At 42.1% G+C, this 22,484-nt stretch overlaps 1 protein-coding gene across 4 annotated transcripts in view; it reads right to left on the bottom strand.

The window, feature by feature from the left end:
- The window catches only part of ITGA7 (integrin subunit alpha 7), a 114,945-nt gene that overhangs the window by 14,551 nt on the left and 77,910 nt on the right, over positions 1–22,484 (bottom strand). For 2 of the 4 annotated variants that reach the window (XM_069970068.1, XM_069970066.1), the window contains exons 4-14: positions 18,721–18,976; positions 17,137–17,268; positions 12,464–12,671; positions 11,744–11,937; positions 9,493–9,581; positions 8,327–8,454; positions 6,912–7,007; positions 6,072–6,133; positions 5,438–5,607; positions 4,253–4,402; positions 2,805–2,920 (exon numbers count right to left, since the gene is read on the bottom strand). In XM_069970068.1, coding sequence (XP_069826169.1) covers positions 2,805–2,920; positions 4,253–4,402; positions 5,438–5,607; positions 6,072–6,133; positions 6,912–7,007; positions 8,327–8,454; positions 9,493–9,581; positions 11,744–11,937; positions 12,464–12,671; positions 17,137–17,268; positions 18,721–18,976 — 1,601 coding nt within the window. Of the gene's footprint in view, positions 1–2,804; positions 2,921–4,252; positions 4,403–5,437; positions 5,608–6,071; positions 6,134–6,911; positions 7,008–8,326; positions 8,455–9,492; positions 9,582–11,743; positions 11,938–12,463; positions 12,672–16,662; positions 16,783–17,136; positions 17,269–18,720; positions 18,977–22,484 lie in introns of all 4 variants that reach the window. The other 2 variants (XM_069970069.1, XM_069970067.1) reach the window with 2 other exon arrangements.

Genomic DNA, 22,484 nt, shown 5'->3' with positions numbered 1-22,484 from the left:
TAGATACTGGATATCTCCAGGATATAGAACTCTGTTTTAATGACTACACCGAGCAAAACTTCATACATAATGTAAAACATCCATCTTTGTTGAGCTATTACTTTTATGTTAGGCCATTATGGGATATAATTTATGAGTAATTGCAGTTATAAGGGGGACAGCTGGCCAACCTATTACAGCTATCCTTCTGCTTTCTTCATTCTGAATATTACCTTCTGCTGCTCTTATCTCTTACATGAGGAATGAAGGATCGCTCCAGTAGCGGATTATAATAGGTCCTCTTCGGGCTGTAGCCTGGGGCCCTGAGCTCCTGGGGGGCCCACAGATTTCCTGCACAGAAGCGCACCTGTCCGCACGTTGTGTATTATTTGGCTATATTTCACTTGTTCATTTGTAGGACATTTTATAATATTATGAGAAAATGTTGTAAACTATTTTAAATGATGGAAGATGCAGATGTGAACTGCTCAAGGACATGTCATGTGAGTTTGAGCATACCTGTCATTTTAGGTAACTTATAAAGCTCCTCTGTGTGTGTATACCTGAGGCATAGCACTGTTTCTGGCCATTATATAACTTGTATGTTACAGCAGTTTTCCCCTTTGCATAGTGAATCTCTAATTTTTAGTTGTCCATTGGGTGAAGACTAGCTGCTAGCTGCTAAGATGTCTCCTATACACTGTGCACACATAAGAAAGGATCCTGCTCCTCTACATAGCATTAAAGAGCAGTATTGAGCAGTGTAAATTGTGAATTCAGTTGAGATACAACACTTACTACAAGCTGCTGTGGCTTTTCTCTGCCCCTACACCTCCCTCCCTATCCTCACTCTCAACTCTAAAGACATAGTCCATTTCGTCTATCAAGAGAGAGTTTCTGCATTTTTTCTGTAACTGTTAAAGGGGGAAGCGAAGGAAAGAAGATTGCTTACTGAAAAAGAAGCAAGACATAAGTTTCTTTTGTTTGCTTGTACTATTGATTTATGCAATGTTTGTAGAAACTGCAGTAATGATTTAACATACTTTGCCATATTTAAAGGAACAGAGGCAAAACTGCAATGCACTGCAATAAAATCCATGACATAAAATCAGTAAGGAAAGCAGGTGGGAAAATCGGTAAGTCAATAGTCGTTTATAAGAGGAAGGTAAACATAGGGTGGCCATTGATGGAAATAATAAGTACAGTTATGTGCTAAATAATAAAACACTGGGTAAAACGGCTTCTGAAAAGGACCTGGGGGTATTGGTGGACAGTAAACTCCACTTTAGTGATCAGTGCCAGGCAGCAGCTGCCAAGGCTAATAAAATAATGGGATTCATCAAAAGAGGTATAGATGCTAAAGATGAGAACATAGTTTTGCCTCTTTATAAATCACTGGTCAGACCACACATGGAATACTGTGTACAGTTTTGGGCACCGGTATATAAGAAGGACACAGCTGAACTGGAGCGGGTGCAGAGGAGGGCAACAAAGGTCATTAAGGGAATGGGTGGGTTACAGTACCAGGATAGGTTATCAAGCTTGGGGTTATTTACGCTAGAAAAAAGATGTATTAAGGGGCGATCTGATCACAATGTACAAATATATAGATGGATAGAACAGATGTCTTTGTAGTGGTCTTTTTACTCCTACGCCTATAACCATGACAAGGGGGCATCCGCTACGTCTAGAGGAAAGAAGGTTTCCCCAATAGAATATACTTGGATTCTTTACTGTACGAGCGGTATGTAACGTCTGAAGTAGTGGATCCACTGGACCGTCACCAGCGATGGCACTAACCTCACCAGGGAGCGAAGTCTAAGGGGCCGCTGGTTTTCACCAGAGCCCGCCGCAAGGCGGGATGGACTTTCTGCGGCAGGCGACCCCCAGGTCGCTACCCCTGGCTTGGTTGCTAGTGACGGCAGGCGAGGCGTGGCAGGAGCAGTAGGCAGGAGTGCAGGCAGAGGACTGTAGACGTGCTCGCAAGTGGCGGACAGGACTCAGGAACAATGGGAAGGCAGCAGACAAGGACTAGGGACAAGGGCTGAAGACAGGAACAAGGGACAAGGACTAAGGTCAGGAACAACAGGGAGCTGGGCCAAACGCTATGGGAAGCAACGCTATGTAGAGGCTCCAACACCTGGAAGGGGGCAGAGCTGGAACTTATAGGGGAGTGATTGACATGTGGACCAATTAGGAGCGCACTGCCCCTTTAAATCTGAGACAGCCGGCGCGCGCACGCCCTAGGAGGCGGGGACGCGCGCGCCGGCCGGCACAGTGAGAGACAGGAGCGGAGGAGAGGTGAGGCGCCCCCAGGGGCCGAACTAGCAGCAGCGCCGGGTCCCTGCACAAGGACCCCGGCGGCTGCATGGGGCAGGAGGAGGTTGCGGCGGCGGCCCGGAACACGGGACGCCGCGGCCGTGACACGGTAAGACTGTGGAACTCTCTGCCACATGATGTTGTCATGGCTGATTCATTTAATAAGTTCAAGGGAGGCATGGATGCTTTTCTTGAAAAAAATAATATTACAAGTTATTGTCATTTCCGGTGATACGTTGGTCCAGGGATTATTCTGGTTGCCATTGGAGTCGGGAAGGAATTTTTGCCCTGTGATGGGGCAATTGTCATCTGCCTCATAGGGGTTTTTGCCTTTCCCCTGGATCAGCACAGTAGGGTTTCTCTAGCTTGAGCCTGATGGACTCTTGTCTTCTTTCAACCTTATTAACTATGTTACTATGTAAGGAACCAGTGATCAGAGTATCAGGTTAATCAGATACAGAAAAGCATATTCCACTTTCTTTAGGAAACCACATGGATGTACTTACACAGGCAGCGGTACAAACTGATCAGCTTTGCCTACACGGGAGTAGAAAGTGTAATTCAACTGCAGGTTACTATGACAGATCTTGTCTTCACCACATCCCTCTCTGATGAAGTGTACCTAACGTAAAGACACCAGATTATGTAGGTTATTTCATGAAGGTCATCTGCAGACACTCAGTATTGAATCAATGACTAGGCCAGAATAAGATAACTCATAAGCCTCATTCACACATAGCAGTACTGATGCAGCAGAAGAGGAAGCCTCAACAGTTCTAAACACTTTTCCTGTAACTTCAGTGTGAGTTCTGTTAATTTACTACCTCCAGGATATAAATCCATGATATCTATCTGGGGCAGGATAGATGTGGTGCATACAAAGACGAGGGCACTAACCAACCAAGATCCGTACAAAGAAACCACAACGTTGTACAAACAATTAAAGAGGACCTGTCACCTGGGATGAAGGTGCAGAGCCCGTCCGACCCCCCGGTGGAGCCCCAGATACTTAAACTTTCCTGCAAGTCCCGCTCCTGGACCCGTTCCCGGGACGGAGATATCACCGCCGAAGATGAGCGCGCGCTGTATACTAAGTACCTGAGATGAGCCTGATGCCTATAGAGAATGACTGGAGCAGTCATTATCTATGGGCACCGGACTCATCTCTGCTGAGCGCGCGCACGGCTTCCGACGGCGATATCTCCGTCCTGGGAACGGGTCCAGGAGCGGGACTTGCAGGAAAGTTTAAGTATCTGGGGCGGGTTCGGCACCGTCATCCCAGGTGACAGGTCCCCTTTAATTTAAAGCGTTCCTGTCACAAATGTCACAAAAAAATAAACAGGGGTTATGATCGCAAGCAGCATTGCAATATACTCCCTTCGATTTTCTACGTTTAAATCAATGTTATACATATGGCCAAACTCTGGTCCATGCTGATATTTGGTCTATTTGGTCTTGCTGTGTGACAGGAGAGCTGACCATACAATGTGAGCACCCCCAGGATTTTCTGCTACTAAATGTGGATGAGCACCTAGTGGCCATATGTATAATGCTGATTTAATTAAACATAGAAAACCTTAAAAAATAGATCTGCTTAAGATCACAACCCCTGTCGATTTCTTATAAAAAAATGTTCCCGACAGTGTCTCAAAATATTTCAGGTCAGGGGACCAATATTTTTCTTCTCTGATTTGCTGAGTAATAAGCATGCTCCACCATTCATCCTGGTAAGAAGAACAGAATGGTGTCCAGGACTAGTAGGAATCTGTAGAGCACCACAATGCAGGTTTGTACCTGTTACTTGCACTTGGCGGCCTAGACTGAAAACTACATAAACAAACTGGTGGTGTGTGACTATAAGTGCTGCAGATTTATTCATACAGTGCATTAGCTGTGATCACTTTCTTGACTGTAAGTATAAATTTGTCATTTTTATAGGGCAAGGCATTGCTACCTCTGTGTTGTAGACATTGGGCTCCTCTTGGCTGAGAATAGGCATAAGGGAAGGTAAAGAATCCACAGCAGATTGTCTTCTATTCCGAGCTTCTACAATGTTGTATGTCAGAGTGACAGGGATTGATCGAAGTTTGTCTCTAATATCCTCCTGTACAAGTTTAGAAAGCATAAAGAAATAAGGTGAGATTATTGCTTAGTTAAAAAAATAATGCAACATTAATACAATGTAAGCAGATGTATATAACAATTATATTCAACTATACAAATTATAACAATAACAAATATATTAAATGTATTCATGTACTACTGAACCTAATAGCAGTAAATAAGCGTGTGTAAGAGTGTAAGGAGCTCCCCATTGCTGTGGCTGCAGAGAGGGCCAGACAGGCCATTTGGGAGTTCTGAGTATTGGATATTGGTGAGCTGAGATACAAACCTCATTGGCTGCTGCCCTCTAGTGTTTAAACTACATATTGCCAGGAGATGCTCTGTAATGCAGCAGTACAAAAGGCACAACCCTGCTTGGTTGAACCTTGGTTATTCAGAACTAGATATGTTTCCTGCGATGTGGCGCAGCGATGTATATAAATTTATAAAAATATTAAGTTATATTTTTTGAGGGTGTTTGATTCATTTTCTTAGAATATTGATTTTGTAGAGCATTGTTTTTTGAATAATGTGTCCAGGGTGTTAGTGGTGTGTGTGTGTCTGTCTAGTGTGTCATAACTATCTAGTATGTGTCCAGTGTGTGATAGCTGTCTAGTGTGTGTGTGGGTGCCCAGTGTGAGATAACTGTGAAAAGTCAATGTCGGCACTCACCATAAATGCTTTATAGTTTTATTGTAGAAAATACATATCCATCATAAACACAGCAGGACGTTTCGGTGTTGAGTAAGGCCAACGCCGAAACGTCCTGCTGTGTTTATGAGGATATGTATTTTCTACAATAAAACTATGAAGCATTTATGGTAAGTGCCGATATTGATTCTTCACAATATTGCTGGGATTTTTTCCTACTATGTGCACCACTCACAGACACAGAAATGCTGGTTAAAGACTTTTTCTACAGTGCGAGATAACTCCCCCCCCCCCCCCCCCCACAAAGGCACACACACAGACACGCACACACATTCATACAGACTTATTGGGGGGGGGAGACATGTAGTCCTGTAATTCGGGTCACCTGTAGCTGGAACACTGCAGTAGTGCAGCGGCTGGAGGACTGCTTGTGAAGCTCCACAGTGCTGCTGGACTGGTATTCTGGATCACTGGGGTTCCTCTGTATAAAAAATACCCGGCTGGCCTTTCCTTGATGTCTTCTATTTGCCTCAGCTTCAAATACACACTTTAGAACTAAAATAAAGCAGTAAAGAAAATAAAAACATTTCCAATTGGAACATATAATAAAGAACTCAAAATCTGCCTAGTAAAGTCACCTACTTCATTGCAATCTTATGCATGAAAACTGATACAAATGTATGTCAGGAGGCACAATTAGATCTGCTATAGCTGGGGAGGGAGGCGCTCAGCCATGGACTTCTCCTGGCTCTTTCTAGCAACCTGTGGGGGGTCTCAGCTACCAGCTGATATTGGTGGGATATTTTTTTTCTAATATATATGGCGGCCTTTACATGCATTGTTATCACCCAGTTATTAGGGACCCCCACTAGCCTACTATTCCAGGTCATTATGGGACTATCATACACATGGCTGACAGACATGAAAAGAAGTGAAAGGGAGCTGTGTGTAGTTTCCCAGGCCCCCTGGAAACCGTGGTGTACTATGAAATCACCGTTGAATTCTAAGTTTATACTCACTGATTTTGGGATTGTAGGTTGCTGGAAAGGAACTGTAGCTGAAGCACACCCTAAATTCCACACTGAAAGGATACAGAAAGGAAAGTCACTTGTTAGATATAAACATGCCTTATCCTTTAAAGCAATCATGGGGAAACTTTGGCCCTTCAGGTGTTGGAAAACCACAATTCTAATTATGCCTGGGTGCCAATACTTTGTATTTGACTGTCCAGACATGATGGGAATGGTCGTTTTGGAACAGCTGGAGGGCCAAAGGTTCCACAGCTCTAAAAGTAATTATCTACTGGTAGACTTTTTCCCTCTATGGCTACAGTATATGACTTTAGCTGAGGCCATGTTCACATGGCGTAAGATATCGGCCGTTCTGTGTTCTGGCCGGTGTCAGAGAAGATCATCATGGCCGGTACTGTAGTACTGGCCGGATGATCTTCACTTCTGTTGAATTCGGATGCATCCGGATTCCTTGCACACAAAGGAGCGTGTGGCCGCAGTTGCACTCTCCATTGCGTGAACTGACAGGTTCTGTGTGGCCGCTGTTCAATGAAGGTGGTACACCGTGCGCCCGGCGGGCCGGATTAACTAAGAGGCGTATTACTTATACGCCAGTCTTTGTAAATCCCCCCTATGTGTATACACACCGGCCGGGATTTCCTCAGCCTGCAGAACAAGGTAAGTTCAGTATTAATCATGGTCGTTGTTGAAATCGACAACAACAGCCGTGATTAATACTGAACTTACGTTGTGTGAACAGAGCCTGAATGTGTATACTTATGATGAAATCAGAGAACGCAGTTGTCAGCTGAACTATCCATCCTGAAAGTAGCCCAGCACTTCACTCACCAGACCCCAGGTCCATGCTTGCAGCTTTGTTGTTCTACATCAATGTTTTGTGGAGTTATGGTTACATCTTTAAAGACACGAATGACATTACGTGACCTGAGATACATAAAGACAGATAAGATATTTTAAGAATCTGACTACCAGAAAATTAGACAGAGAAAAACACAAATATAGGCTGTGCAATGCAATGGTGCTACTTGTCAATCTTTAAAGGAGTACATTAAAGATTGACTGGTGTCAGAAAGTTAAGTTACAGATTTGTAAATTACTTTAAACATCTCAAGCCTTCCAGTACTAAGCAGCTGCTGTATACCCTGCAGGAAGTGGTGGATTCTTTCCAGTCTGACACAGTACTCTCTGCTGCCACCTCTGTCTGTGACAGGAACTGTCCATAGCAGGAGAGGTTTTCTGTTTCAATATATTTATTAGGTTTTAACAAACTTTTCCAAATAAAAACAGTTGTACAACTTAGAACCGTACAACATTTCCAACAAACATACATAATTTCCAAACAATTATATATACATTTCAACAAGAAGAGTATTATAGTAGACAAGGATCTGATTATACAACAGGAAACCATCCATAGTCATAATCCTTATTTAACAAAATAGAAAGTGTTAAGCTGGGTTCACACACTGTATACTTCAGGCAGTATTTGGTCCTCAAGTCAGGTCCTCATAGCAACCAAAACCAGGAGTGGATTGAAAACACAGAAAGGCTCTGTTCACACAATGTTGAAATTGAGTGGATGGCCGTCATATAACGGTAAATAACTGCCATTATTTCAATATAATAGCCGTTGTTTTAAAATAACAGCAAAAATTTGCCATTAAATGGCGGCCATCCACTCAATTACAACATTATGTGAACATAGCCTTTCTGTGTTTTCAATCCACTCCTGGTTTTGGTTGCTATACAGCCTCACAAATACAGCCTCAAATATACATAGTGTGAACCCAGCCTTAAGGTGAAAAATATAAGCTTGTTGTCCATGGTGACCAATTCTCTCTGAACTTTTTAATAGAGTTATTACCAAAGGCTATAGCCTCCTCATATTTGTATGTAGTGTTAATTTCTTGGATTGTGTCCTCTATTTTAGGAATAGAAGAAGATTTCCATCTTCTTGTTAAGAATAGTTTCGCAATTACTACTATTTTGCAAAACAGAATGCGAAAGGGTGGTGGAATCATATGGATCCCTAAGAGCAAAAGTGCTAATTGGGGTACAGGAGAGGTTTTCTATGGGAATTCCCTGCTGCTCTGAACAGTTCCTATCATGGACAGAGGTGGCAGTAGAGAGCGCTGTGTCAGACTGTGTGACCCCCCCCCCCCCAAATTACTTATTTACATTACTTATTACATTACTTATTACTTATTACATTGAAATAGCTTAAATATCTGAGTGTATCCCACCTGTAGAGAACCACAGTGTCTGCTAAAGACCCTACAGCAAGGTCCGGATAAGAGTTTCCATCAATGTCTAGACCTCCAGACAACGAGTAGCCAAAGGTGCTTACACCGACACTAATTCCATCCAAGACCTTCAGGACATAAGTAACATGTTAGGAAAGAAGTGAAAACATGGAACTACAGACACAACATCAACATACCATGAGCAGTGGTAAAGATGGTGATAACATTATTCCCCTCTATAGGAAATAACAACGCTGTCTACAAAGCATACCACAGCCTAACATCTGATATCTACCTGCAGCCACTCCATCCATCCCCAGCTGGGATTGCTAAAGTAACCACCCTTATACAGCAACAGTACAGAAGTACTCTGTGGTTACAGAAATGTAAAAATGGTATAGAGATACATAGATTTTAAAAGCATATGTGCAAAAGACTGCTTCAATATAGCCCCTCTAAGATACACAACAGAAATGTATTTGGAATATTCAGAAGAGAAATATTCTCGGATCTGACAGTAGACACACATTTCTTATTTATAAGGAATACAACCACAGAGTCTCTTCTTTAAGAAGACATTCAGACTTGGCTTTGTACATATTCCATATTGTAAGGTTTTTCAAGGAATCAAAGATGCTACCCTCAATAGGTGGCACCAGACGACAAGCACTTTCCTTCTAGGAAAGACTTATTTTCCATATTCCTTTTTCTTATAGGAATGCATGGAGCCATGGAATTCCACATCTGCCTTCAGGGACCATATAGTCACAAGAAGACTCAAAAAGGTTTTCGTGATCTCCAAGTAGATGATCCGATACTGTCCTTGAAACTAAATATAAAAATCCAGCATGAAGCAGTAATGTGCTTGTATAAAACTGGCGATAATGAGCTGTGAATGAATGGATAGTATAGTTGGACCATACATCAAATTCTATGCAGCTATCTTTCAGAGGGAAGATGATGCCTCTACCTGCAGCTATGAGTTTCTTGTATATCATCATGCATGCTGTCATTTACAAAAAAAAAATTCAAATAATCTAAATGCACTATTTTAGTCCACATATACAGCCAATGTGGAAGCTAATAAGAGGATGGTAAGAAATCATTATAATATAAAATAATAATGGATCCTCTTACATTCACTTTTAGCACTGCTCATGGGTTACCTGTGCTGGTTTGGTCACTAATCCTGCTTTGCTTCCATGGTATATGAACACCTTCCCACTTCCATCAAACGGTGCTCCTACTGCGATATCTATGATAACATAAATGGTGTTAGTATACAATACATGAAAACAGTAATACATCATCACCTCTATGGGCAGAGATGCCTACACTTTTGTTACTGGGTCCACTTTTACTGTGAGTTGGATGACCAACCAACCAACAAATGTAGTGAAGCTAGGAAGTGTGAGGATGTACCCTGTGGCTCATGCTGTATGATAAATATGGCACATCTCTAGTTACTGTTGTGTAACTAAACTACATATTGTTTGGCTATGAAAATTACCTCCACAAGGACAGCCATGCTGCTTTCCCTTATACTCTATGATTTGCCATTATCTCTTTAACTGGGTTCTATAGGATTAGAAAGCGGTGTGTTTTTTTTACAGAAAAAAAAAACATTATTACCATTGTCTGTATATAAAGTAGTATATTACCCTTGAAATCAGTTTATTAAATGTTCTACCTCTTGTAGTGTAGTGTCTATAGGCAATTCCTTATTTCTTACAGTTACCATGTAGTTAACTGTTACCAAACTAGGATACAAAGTATTGTTATTTTATCATTAATATTATAGCACCAACACATTCCCCAGTTCTGTACAAAGATGGTGTCCTCCATTGATCTTGCTTATTTTGAATCAATTTCATTGACCTACTGTGTTTCTCTGTAGTTTCCTGTAGTTAAGCCTCCATGCTGTATACCTCCCCCCCCCCCCCCCCGCAGGTAGTCCCCATACTGTACACCCCCCCGTAGTTCTTCCCCCATGCTGTATACCTCCCTCCCCCTCTGTAGTTGTTCCCCATACTTTATACCTCCCTCCCCTCTCTGTGGGTCTTCCTCCATACTGTATACCTCCCTCCCCTCTCTGTGGTTCTTCCTCCATACTGTATACCTCCCCCTCCCCCCTCCCCGCAGGTAGTCCCCATACTGTACACCTCCCCCCCACCCTGTAGTTCTTCCCCCATGCTGTATACCTCCCTCCCCCTCTGTAGTTCTTCCCCATACTGTATACATCCCCCTCTGCAGGTAGTCCCTATACTATATACCCCCTTCCCCCCTGTAGTTCTTCCCCATACTGTATACATCCCCCTCTGCGGCTAGTGCCCATACTGTACACCTCCCTCCCTCTCTGTAGTTCTTCCCCATACTGTATACATCCCCCTCTGCAGGTAGTCCCTATACTATATACCCCCTTCCCCCCCTGTAGTTCTTCCCCATACTGTATACATCCCCCTCTGCGGCTAGTGCCCATACTGTACACCTCCCTCCCTCTCTGTAGTTCTTCCCCCATACTGTACCCCCCCCAGTGTCAGGTCTGGTCAGGTCAGCTGACTTTAACTAGGGCTTATAGTCGGGTTTATATTTCAAGCTTACTCCACAAAGTCTGCAAAATGAAGCTAAGCTAGGTCTTATTTTCGAAACACAGTATTAGTAGTTTTCTTTTGGAGGATGAGGAGAACTATCCAAACATTAGGAGAATGTACAGACTCCAGGAAGATATTGCCATCAGTTGATTTGTAACTTAAGATCCTAGGGCTAACCACAGAGCCGCCATGACTACAGGCAAACAACCTAATAAAACATACTTATTATAAAGAAAACAGTTGCCTCTCACTTCTATGGCATCACTGTCATATAAAAGACAACTGGAAGATGGCATGAGTGAACACATAACAACATGCACTATGTTTTTATACTAAGAATGTCTGTGAAATCCATGGGATATATGATTTTATTTATTTTCAAATGTCTTTTGCCATAAAAAAAATCAAGAAAAATGCTAGGTACGAGCGATTCCTAACCCAGTCCAGAATGACTGCCAAAAATATTAACATGTATTCATCTTATCATTACACTAAGCAGGTTGTATTTGCTACAATGAACTTTTCTGTAATGCTAGTTGTGTTTCCCAGTTCTTTGCAGTCCTTCTCTGTTTCTGGGTACCCTGCTCTGTTATCTCCATATGCCCTAATACAATATATGGGGACAGCGTTCCCAAAAGGGACTACTCCTTTAACAATCAGGTCCGTTTGAGATATATATATATATATATATATATATATATATATATATATATATATATCTCAAAGTCCTTTATATACAAACACGGACAGTCACAGATTAGTCGGATTTATAGTATTTTGATGTTTGGGACCTTCCCATATGTGGTTTAACTAAAAATCTTCAGACCTTTATACCCATCCCGGTTGATGTCTCCCAAGCTCTCTATGGTTAATCCAAACATGGATGCATCGGTCCCATTCAGCCGTATTGGGGGAGCGCTGTCCAGTTTTCCACCTTTATTCATGTACACATAGACAGCTCCACCGATCTCATCCTTGCGTGAGAAGAAATTAGGGGCTCCCACCAAGAGATCTGTCCAACTAAATTAGGTAGAAAAGAGTAAATAAAAAAAATCACTGTGGTATCTAAACAATGGTATGATATTTTATATACATACAAAGAAATTATAAAAGAAGCATACACAATTTATACTAACAGCTAGAAAGAGCTATATAAATACATATCATATCACTAATGTAACATAATATATGCAACATATATGCTTCATTACATATGGACAAAGCCATAAATATAATTCTACTAAATAGTATAAAGTATAACGCAACCAGTTTGACTTAACTGAACTAAATAAATATGGCTAAACTGAGAAGAATCCAGGGGGACATGCAAAGTCATGGGTCTTATTTACTATACATATATACTAGATAGCAGCCAGGCCTTAATTCTGGAAAGGGACCACATAACAAAACACCAGTATTATTATGGAACATGGTGGTGGTGGTGGGCATCAGATTTTTCATTGGGGCGCAGCAATGTCAATAATAGTGTGCCGTAAACACAAAGCAATGGGATTCAAACACAGCAGGACCAGTTATAGTGACTTACCTATCATTATTGAGATCCTCCATAACTACAGAATAACCAAAGGATGAGGCCAGGGTCTCTCCCCATAAAGTCAGTTCTGGAACAAGTTGGCTTCCCCCATCCCGACGCAGAATAACCACAGCACCTGTGTGATTGGCCCGCGGGGCTCCGCTCACAAAGCTCAGCTTGTTCCGCCCTGTCACCCCCCACCCCGAGTCCACTGAGAAACCTGGAGAATGTAGGTCAACAGTCAGCAAATTGTATATTGGGAACAATAATTATGCATATGAAAGCATCACACACAAAGGAGGAGATGTTAGAAGAATGAAACAGCATTGGGGGTTAGAGATCAATAAGACACCCATAAAACCAAGAAGCCAAGGTATAGATGAGAGGTATTAAGGCCTACATGAAGAAGTATAGTTTTTCCTACTGGTTGTTTGGTAGAGTATGGTCTTACGTTGCAGCTACCACATACAGATGAAACCAGACTCAAATGCAGTGGTCAATAACTGTAATAGTGTTCTGGTGATATCACAGTTACCATGTCCCACTGCATGCTGGTGTGGTGTCATCCATATGTGGTGGCTGCAATATTCCAAATATTTCACCCATTAAGGAAATTTAGAAAGGCCGTGTACAGGTCGCTCTGTGCACCATTCTTCATGTACAGCTAATAGAGTTTTGTCCTGTTGGGATCCTAGGGTCAACAGGGTTGTCATCAGATCCCCACCTTGTTATCCTTGTCACCCTCTAAAGATGAAAAAACCCCTCTAAGAAATTAGACATATACATATGTCATATCTATAACAACTGTCAAGATTCATAAAATTTGACCAAAAAAGGATAGAAAAAAAAATCTCAATAATAACAGCAGTTCTATAAACCATTTAACTCTACAGTGATATACAAGGAAGATGTCAAAGTGAATGGGCCACAGTGAATGTAGAAGTGTACACCTGAAACAACCTATTACACCGCCTTGTTAAATCAGCCTCAATGTATTCTGCACACCTTCTAGAATAGGGAATGAAAACATCAGTGTACACCAAAGTTTTCTCACCTTGTTTTTTTATTACATGGTTTCTATACAAAGCATTGTCTTGTATACACACCCTCTATTATATGGTAACACCTTGACAGGTATTACCTGTGTGTGGGTATCCAGGAGGTATGCACTTGAAAACTCTGATGTACAGTGGTTTTATCAGGAATTCTAGATATCCAATACTTAATCCTATCTGTGGTGTCTGATTGGCTAATACCCACAGTTAGCAGTGCTGACATGACGTGTGAGTGGCCAGCACAGGACTCTGCATTTTCATTAGCCTTGGATCAGCTCCCCCTTACAGGATGACTTACTGACTACAATATGTGTTAGACTGGCCTGTAACAATAAGCCATCATTAGACTCCACTAGTTTTCTCATCCCAAGTATATAAAGGTCACATGTGACCAAGTGGGATACATATAACTAAAACTAGTAGAGCTAATACACTAAGTTAGAAATGATAGACATGAGGTTATAAGTGACGTCATCCACCTTTTTAAGTATTGATTAGCATATGTATAAAATGAGGTATTAAATAGGAACATTATTATTATTATTATTATTATTATTATTATTATTATTATTAGTTTTATGTGCTAATTAATTTACCTCATTAAGCAGAATCATTCAGCCAAAATCTACATAGGACCAGTTTGCTAGGTTTTATTATACTAAGGTATAATATAGTGCCATAACCATAAAAAAAAAATCCCACCAACTTCTCACACCTGCTCTGATCTGGCCATGATCACTTAGGACCCGTTCACACTAAGCAATAGGCGAGGATTTGAAGAGGAAAGATTTCAGCTTGAAATTCCTCACCTATTCAGTTCTGACAGAATAAGAGCGGATTTTGAGTGCGTTCGCACTACGGAGCTCTCGCAGATAACATCCCGTGCATTCTGCCACTGGCCCCTGCCCGCTCTCACTTGAATCTCCACCTGTCCCATAGACTCCATTCTATGGTCGGGCAGATTCCGCCGCCCATCCAAAGAATCTGCCTAAGCATAGAATGGAGTCTATGATTGGGCGGAGATTCAAGCGGATGCATGTAGGGGTGAGCAGGGGAATGAGCGGGAAGTTCTTTGCGTGGATTCCATAGTGGGAGAGCGATGGAAGCGGAATTCAAGCCCCATTGACTTCTATAGGGTTCTTCTAGCGGAATCCACCCAAAGAAATGACAAATCAATTCTTTGGGTGGAAAGCGGATCCGCAGCAGAACATTCCGCACAGAAATTCCTCCATGTGACTGACAGAGTGGAAATCCCATTGAACACAACGGGGCATTGCTCTGTTTACAGGTGGTATTTCAAGCGAAATTAGATGCAGATTCCGCCTGAAATTCCTTGCCTATTACTCAGTGTGAACGGCCCCTTAAGGAGGATCTCTAGTAAAAGACTTCTAGCATTAGCTCTATTTTCCAGATAACTAAGTTTTATCTATTACTTCGGTGAATAACAATATTGCTCAGACAACAATTGTATTACAGATTCCTATTTATTGGGGACGTAGCCACAGTAATTCAGAAAATTCCTCTCACTATGATGATATAAAGCAGGATACCTGGAAACATTAGAACAAAATGTAGGCTGTAAACTGGGTCATGTACTGGGCATTTGTATCGTAGGAGGTGCTGAGACCACTGCCGATTACCAGATTAAGAGCTATAGGTTATAATTAGAGATTAGTGCTTCTCCAGCATGCTCAAGTCCGACATTGAAGAAGTTGGATGAAGCCCTAGGAAGTCTTGGGAAAAAGCCATTGATTGTATTTAGGTTTTTCAAGACTCCCTAGGGCTACATCAAACTTCACCAGCCACCGGTACTTAAATGCAGAGTGCTCGAGTCGCGCTCATCTCTAGTTATAATGGAAGTCTACTGGACTTCTAGTATACTGCTTGATATAGCTGTTTGGAGGGGAGATGAAGGGGAAGGACATATGCAGCCATGCACTTCTGCCCTTTCATTCTAGTAATCAGCGGGGGTCTCAGAACTGGGACTGATACAAACTTCAGACATGTCACTATGACATATGTCAAAAGTTTGCTGAAATGATGAATACTTTTTAAGGGATTGTGAATCGGTCTTACTATGATGTAAGATTACTATATTGTTAACAATAGACCCGTTAATAGCTGTACGTTCGCTCCACATTGTAATCATTGTATATCCAATATTTGTCCTATAAAGGTGGATGATGCTAATCATACTATGTGTGCGCGATTGACCAAGCCAAGCAAGCCAGCAGTTAGCATATAGCTGAGAGCAGCAAAGCCTATCGCAAGCTAGGGAATGTACTTAAGCTATAGAGTTGTCCATGATACTCAAATAAGTAATTCTAGGACCACAATAAAAATACATATTATTACTGATATAAGCCAAAGTGAATATATTAAATAGATGATAGAGATATATATGCAGTAAAAGTAACAGCGTTTGAGTATCATTGGCTAACACAGCACAGAGAATCTTGTACAGACTAATATTCAATTGATTCTGATGCAGGCATGAAGAGCAGCCAGGAGGTTTGCTTGGCAAAGATTGCTGAATTGATTATAGGAAAGAAGAGACATGACAGATGACACGTGCAGAGACAAAGCCCATCACTCACACAGGACATGAGCAGAAGATAGCATCAGATAAATCAATACCATTCCTGTATTCATTGACTCCTATGGGTTGCTTGCCGCATGATAATGGTAGAGATTTATTTATGAAATTTCTATACAAACGATATGTCTACCTAATACATGCTACCACAAATCACTTGGATACTAAGCAAAATTATTTTATAGAATAGCTGTCCCATTGTGTTCCACAGTCTATAGAGAAGTATGTGTTTTCAGAATTTTGTAAATGAAGATCTAATTTAAAGAACTGCAGAATTATTCACGCCACATAACGTCACAGGTATTCTTCACGTTGGCCATAGAATGGTTCTGATGGCAAGACTATACAATCCAAAGGTGGAGAGTAACTTTAATGAAGAATACAATTGGGAGTGCAAACGAAAAGATAAACCATGCTTAAAACACTACCATAACACCATGCATGTAAAATATGATATGCCATTCACCAGAAGAGATGGATACCAACCAGATATGGATGATAGGATCATGCAGGTGGTAGGAGCTGAACCCGGCCCACACACACGTATGCAAGTTACAAACCTAAATAGCTATTGAGAGCTACATCAGGACCCAGCCTGGCTCCCTCTTCCCTGTGGTCCGGAGATTTATACACCAGCTGATCCGGGTCTGAACTATCAATGTTTGTCACAAACAAGAGTCCTGTGCCATGACCATGAATCCCACAGGAAAAGTGATAGAGGTGTGGAAGAGAGAGAGAGAAGGGAAAACAAGTTAGAAAAGCGTAGACACAAATGTGTCATGGCTGGGGATGCGGAGAGAGGGGGGATGAGAGAGAGTGTGTAGATTAAATTGTCATGTCAAATGGGTTGTCTTGGGACACCAGCTCCTTATATACTATAAGGTGCTCTTCCATTAGAGTAACACCCAATATGGAGGTCTCATTATGACCATGTATTACTTCTTTACATATAGATATAGTGATTAAATACAATATTCTTTTTTGGTCTGCGTTCTCTCTCACTCCCTCTCCTGCAGCCAGCCATGAACCCATACCAAGATAACTGTAGGATGGAAGAGGGATCAATTCAGGTTTCTGGCTGTTTTCCCCAGCAACTTCATAAGGGCCATCATCATAAGTACCAAGCTCCAGAACGGTTTGGTTAAAGAGCTCCACACGCAGCTCACCTGGGAGGTAAAGTGAGCATGAGATGGAAGGAAGGCATGTAAGTGACCAAAAAATACTGCAGACCCCATCAATACCGCTATATGTACAAAACCATCAGTCACAATACAAGCATAGGGCAACATGAAATGATTCATTGTCTTCATTCTTCCTCAATCAAAGCGTCATCCTAAAGAATAACCTCTGGTGGAAAATGACGAAGGAGACACAAGCTATCATCAATGGTCAATGACAATGGACAGTGTATAGAGGATTCTGCTGCTGCTTATGATCTTTATCCAGCAGAGGAAGGAAAGAGATGCGATATGTTGTGTATGATAAAGTTGTCACATTACTAGCCGAAGCTAAGGATAACATCTAATAAATCGGCAAATCACTGTACTATGTCTTTTACTGAAGTAGAGAAATAATATTCTGTTCTTTTGGAAAAGCTGAGGGAGTAGATGAAGAGAATAATAGTTTACATTCCAGTGTAGTGTTACTATATAGATCTGTCCAGCGCTTGCCGAATTTCTCCTCTCTTTATGTCAAAATCACCATCACCTATAGGTGTTATTAAAGTTTACACACAGAATTGCAGAGCTGCATTCATAATTCGCCCAGCTCCTAATTTACAATATCTCAGCATTTTTTTTTGTCTTAAAGGGGTTGTCCAGGAATAAAATGAAAAAAAAAAAATGATATCATGGTTTGTAAGGCTAAAAAAAAACAAAAAAAAAACAAAGCTAGTTTAGCCTTTTACCCTATCCAGTGGATGACAAAAAACTCTATGGGGTACAAGCCAATTTTCCTTCCTGACTCTAAATCTGGTAATCAGAATAAATCTCTTGATCCTATATAGTTGGTGTTGGTTGTAAATAAAAAAGAAGATATACTCACCTACCTGGAGCTGACAAATCTGTCCCACAACAATTGTCCCACCTTGCGGGGAGGACGCATCACCAGAAACAAGAAAAAGTTATTGATGGCGGCCATGCCATCCACTCTTCAGCCACTCGCTAGTTCCGATATGTTAGCCTCATTATACTCTATTAGGCTAAACTGTTGGAATGAGAAAGTGGCTGGGGAGTGGATGGCATTTCCGCTTCACTCTCTCTAGTCTAACTTAAGACCAAACATAAGCTAGTTTAAGGCTATGTTCACACATTATATTACTGTCAGTCATTTGGTCAGTTTTTTTTCCAACCAAAATCAGGAGTGAGTTGAAAACAAAGAAGCTGTGCAAATCTTTCCATTTTCATTTTGCCCTGTAAGTCCCACTCCTGATTTTGGTTGAAAAAAGACTGACCAAATAACTGACAGAAATACTATGTGTGAACATAGCCTAAAACCATAAAACAAAGGCAAAGCATTAAAAGACAGCCAAGACTAAAAGTACCTGAAACCAGTCCTTCATTTACTCTTTCGGTAAATTTCATAAATCTGAAATAACCATGAATCTAATAGCCATGTACCTTTCCAGTTGTAGGTTCCAGGTGCCCCAAACATAATATAATGGTTGTCTGAAGTGAATCCAGCTGACATCCCTTGTTGGCAGAAGCCAAACATCTCATGCCCCTGTGGACGGCCCTCGCAGAACTTCCACTCCCCTCCGTCCAGGTCATCGCTGACTGTCAGATCCTCGCTCAGTACAAAGCAGCGACCAATCACATCTCTGGTTTCTGAAGGCTGCGTCACTCTTTGTCGGGACTCGTAAAGATGAGCACAAGTCTGGCCAGGGACAGAAATAGTAGGACATTATAAGGCAGGCACAAAAAGGAGTGCTATAAAGACCGATCTACTTTTCTCATTACAATCTACCAAAACTTTAGCTGTCAATAATAAATATAGGTATGGCAATGTCTGTGGATGCTACTTATGTATAGGGACTTAAAAACTAACTGATAGATATGTCTTATCAATTACCAAACCTAAAAGAATATATACATAAGTGCATGGATACATGGCAAAAATCCATTTGGAGAGCAAATACAAAGAGCAGCTCTTGCTTTGGTCAACCTGTCCCTTGCACACTGAGTAAAAAAGGCTGAATCTATGACCAGAGTCTGCATGGCGGATTCCACTTCTCATTCTGCTTCAATTAGATTTCTCTTGCATGATTAGGGGTATGGCATACTACGGGGGTGTATGTAACCTTTCCCAAGACTCCAACCCTCCCCCCGCTCCCCACTTACTTAAAATAAAGACACGACACCTGCTTAACGTTGGAGATTAACGGCCACAGCAGCCTTTTATTGAAAATTAAATAACAATAAATATATAACAGTCCTATATATAAACAACCCCCCCTAAACATAACCAGCATATAACCCAGTATACTTAAACAGGGAGGTCATGGATGGCCCATCAGCAGTGTAAAACCTTAGATCCCCCCGTCGCACCGCGCCGACTCGGGGCTGGCAAATCTGCCCACACTGCTTCCACCGATTCTTAAGGAATCTCCGAGCACACCGCTTAAGCGGTAATCCACTAACCAGGTCCCCGACCTCCTTACGATATAAAGGAGAGGGGGTTACCACCTTTAACTAAAACTTCCAACACCTCCTCACACAGTGCCATCCACGACCACCCCTCCGCCAGCTGCCGCGACAAACAGTAGTATAAACAGCCAACCACCCCACCGGCCTAAAAAACCAGGGCGGGCGGGCGCTACCAGGTCCGGACACTAGGAGCGAGTGAGTAAGTACCTCCCCCCCTACCCTTATATCTGACCCCCCCAAAACACGCCTACCCACTCCTCAAACTATCCCCTGATTGGCCTAACCCAGCGTCCCTGGCTTCCTGCTCCCTGTCCCGTGCTCTCCACGTGGCTCTCCTCAGCCTAAAAACCTTTAACCCCCTGCTGCCCACCCCTTCATGTACGGGCTGCTGCTATGCTATGCCCGCTTTCGCCCTCCCTTGTCTGCTCTTCGCTCAAAGAATGAACATGTTCATTCTGTGAGCGGAAAGCATAGGCACAAGAGAAATCCGATTAAAGAAATAGTAGCAAAATATTCCTCCACTCCAGCAAACCCCGGGTAAATCAGGCGCAGGTCCAAGTAGGCAGAGAATAAAATTTATAAAATATTTATTTAAAATTACCACAACGCATTTCGAAGTCGGACCGACTTCTTTATCAAGTGTCTAATAGTATTAGAAGTCGGTCCGACTTCGAAACACGTAATTTTAAATAAATATTTTATACATTTTATTCTCTGTCTACTTGAACCAGCACCCGATTTATTAGAGTGGAGGAATATTTTGCTACGAGAATCCTGTTATGGTACCTGGGAGTGGCTGCGGTTTTTATATATGCTGTTTCTGAGTGTTGTGCCTTGCATTTGCACAACAACATCAGGTGAGAGTCTCCCATTTACTCTCTTATACTACTTTTATTTTTCTCAGACATCACACCATGGAGCGCTGTTCACATTTGTATTTACATAGAAGAAATAGAACAGGCAGAATGACAAGCGGAATCTGCCGCGAGGACTCCGCCGTGCGGACTCCACTCGTGAGTTCAGCCTCTTTTACTCAGTGTGCAAGGGCCCTAACAACCAATAGCTGGGAATGGGTGCTGCATATTCCTCAATTTACTCTGTGGTGGTGCCGCAGAAAAAATTAACACTTAAAGGGGTTAGTAATTTTTTACCTTTTTTATTGACATTAACAGCATCAGTAACAGCGAAGCACTTACACAGGGCTTTTGCCCTGTTTAGTATCTTTGCCCCTTACCAGTCCCCATCTGCCTTTGCCTCCATACGGCTCCTCAATCCATACATGTGGTAGAGCATGTGACAATATGTGTCACTGTGCCTCCTGCAGAGTAACACATTACACTCAAGGATGGCACACAGGCACAGAGGAGGGGGGGCACAGTGACATCTATCATTACATGCTCCTCCTTGGGACCCACATGAGCTACTAAAAGGGGCTGCAGCATAGTGTAAGTGCCTCACTGCTGTAATTACCTGCTGGCACTGTCAATAAAAAAAGATAAAAGGTGAACAACCCCTTTAAGGTAGTTGTAGGACAGTTGTCAGATGAACACTCATTTGGCCAATAATCATTTCTCCTAATCCAACCATAGGCTGGGTTCACACTACGTATATTTGAGGCTGTATAGCAACCAAAACAAGGAGTGGATTGAAAACACAGAAAGCATCTGGTCACACAATGTTGTAATTGAGTGGATGGCCGTCATTTAATGGCAAATATTTGCTGTTATTTTAAAACAACGGCTGTTATATTGAAATAATGGCAGTTATGTACTGTTATATGGCCGCCATCCACTCAATTTCAACATTGTGTGAACAGAGCCTTTCTGTGTTTTCAATCCACTCCTGGTTTTGGTTGCTATGAGGACCTGACATGAGGACCAAATACAGCCTCAAATATACATAGTGTGAACCCAGCCATATACTGTATATTCAATATGTTCAATATGCCTGGCTTCTATACATATTACATGAAAAGCTTATATCACTGAAATGTGATGCCTTCACTAAAAATGGCATGCTTGATATTTGGCACAAAAAAATAAATAAAAAGTTTTGGTGCGCAAGTGACTTACTGAAAGGGGTGCTCCTCTGTCCATTACAGCAAAGTCATCTTTGAGTTTTTTACAGGAATGGATCAGAGCTGGTCTATTCCCGAGCACCGGCCCGGTATGCAGCCCCGTGGGAAGGCCCACCGGCCCCCAGTTTGATGAAACCCCCTCTATTCTGTGACGCGGCTCTATTGATTTTAATGGAGCCGCATTACAGAGGGGAGATTGTCACATTTGGGGCCGGCGGGCCTGCCCCCAGTGCTTCATGCCGGGCCGGTGCTCGGGAATAGACCAGCGCTGATCCATTCCGGTAAAAAACTCAAAGCGATGTACCTTGGTACATTCACTTTAAGGCTATGTTTACATACTGTTTTTACTCTGCGAAAAACTCCAGTTTCCTAATTACCTTAATTAAGTCATCAATAAGTAATCAGGCAGCGGCTGCAAATATTTGCCAGTAAGGGTCCATTTACACAGAAAGATTATCTGACAGATTATCTGCCAAAGATTTGAAGTAGGGATGGTCCGAAACTGCCGAGGTTCGGGTTCGTATGACATCACATCGGCATCAGATTCCCACTGTCTGCCCACTCCGTGCAGCGGGTGGATACAGCGGGAGGACCGCCTGGAAAACTGGGATACAGCCTATAGCTATATCCCTGTTTTCCAGGCGGTCCTCCCGCTGTATCC

The sequence above is a fragment of the Dendropsophus ebraccatus genome, chromosome 5, assembly GCF_027789765.1.
Source record: "Dendropsophus ebraccatus isolate aDenEbr1 chromosome 5, aDenEbr1.pat, whole genome shotgun sequence".
Classification (NCBI taxonomy): domain Eukaryota; kingdom Metazoa; phylum Chordata; class Amphibia; order Anura; family Hylidae; genus Dendropsophus; species Dendropsophus ebraccatus.
This window is presented reverse-complemented; position numbering and strand designations above follow the sequence as displayed.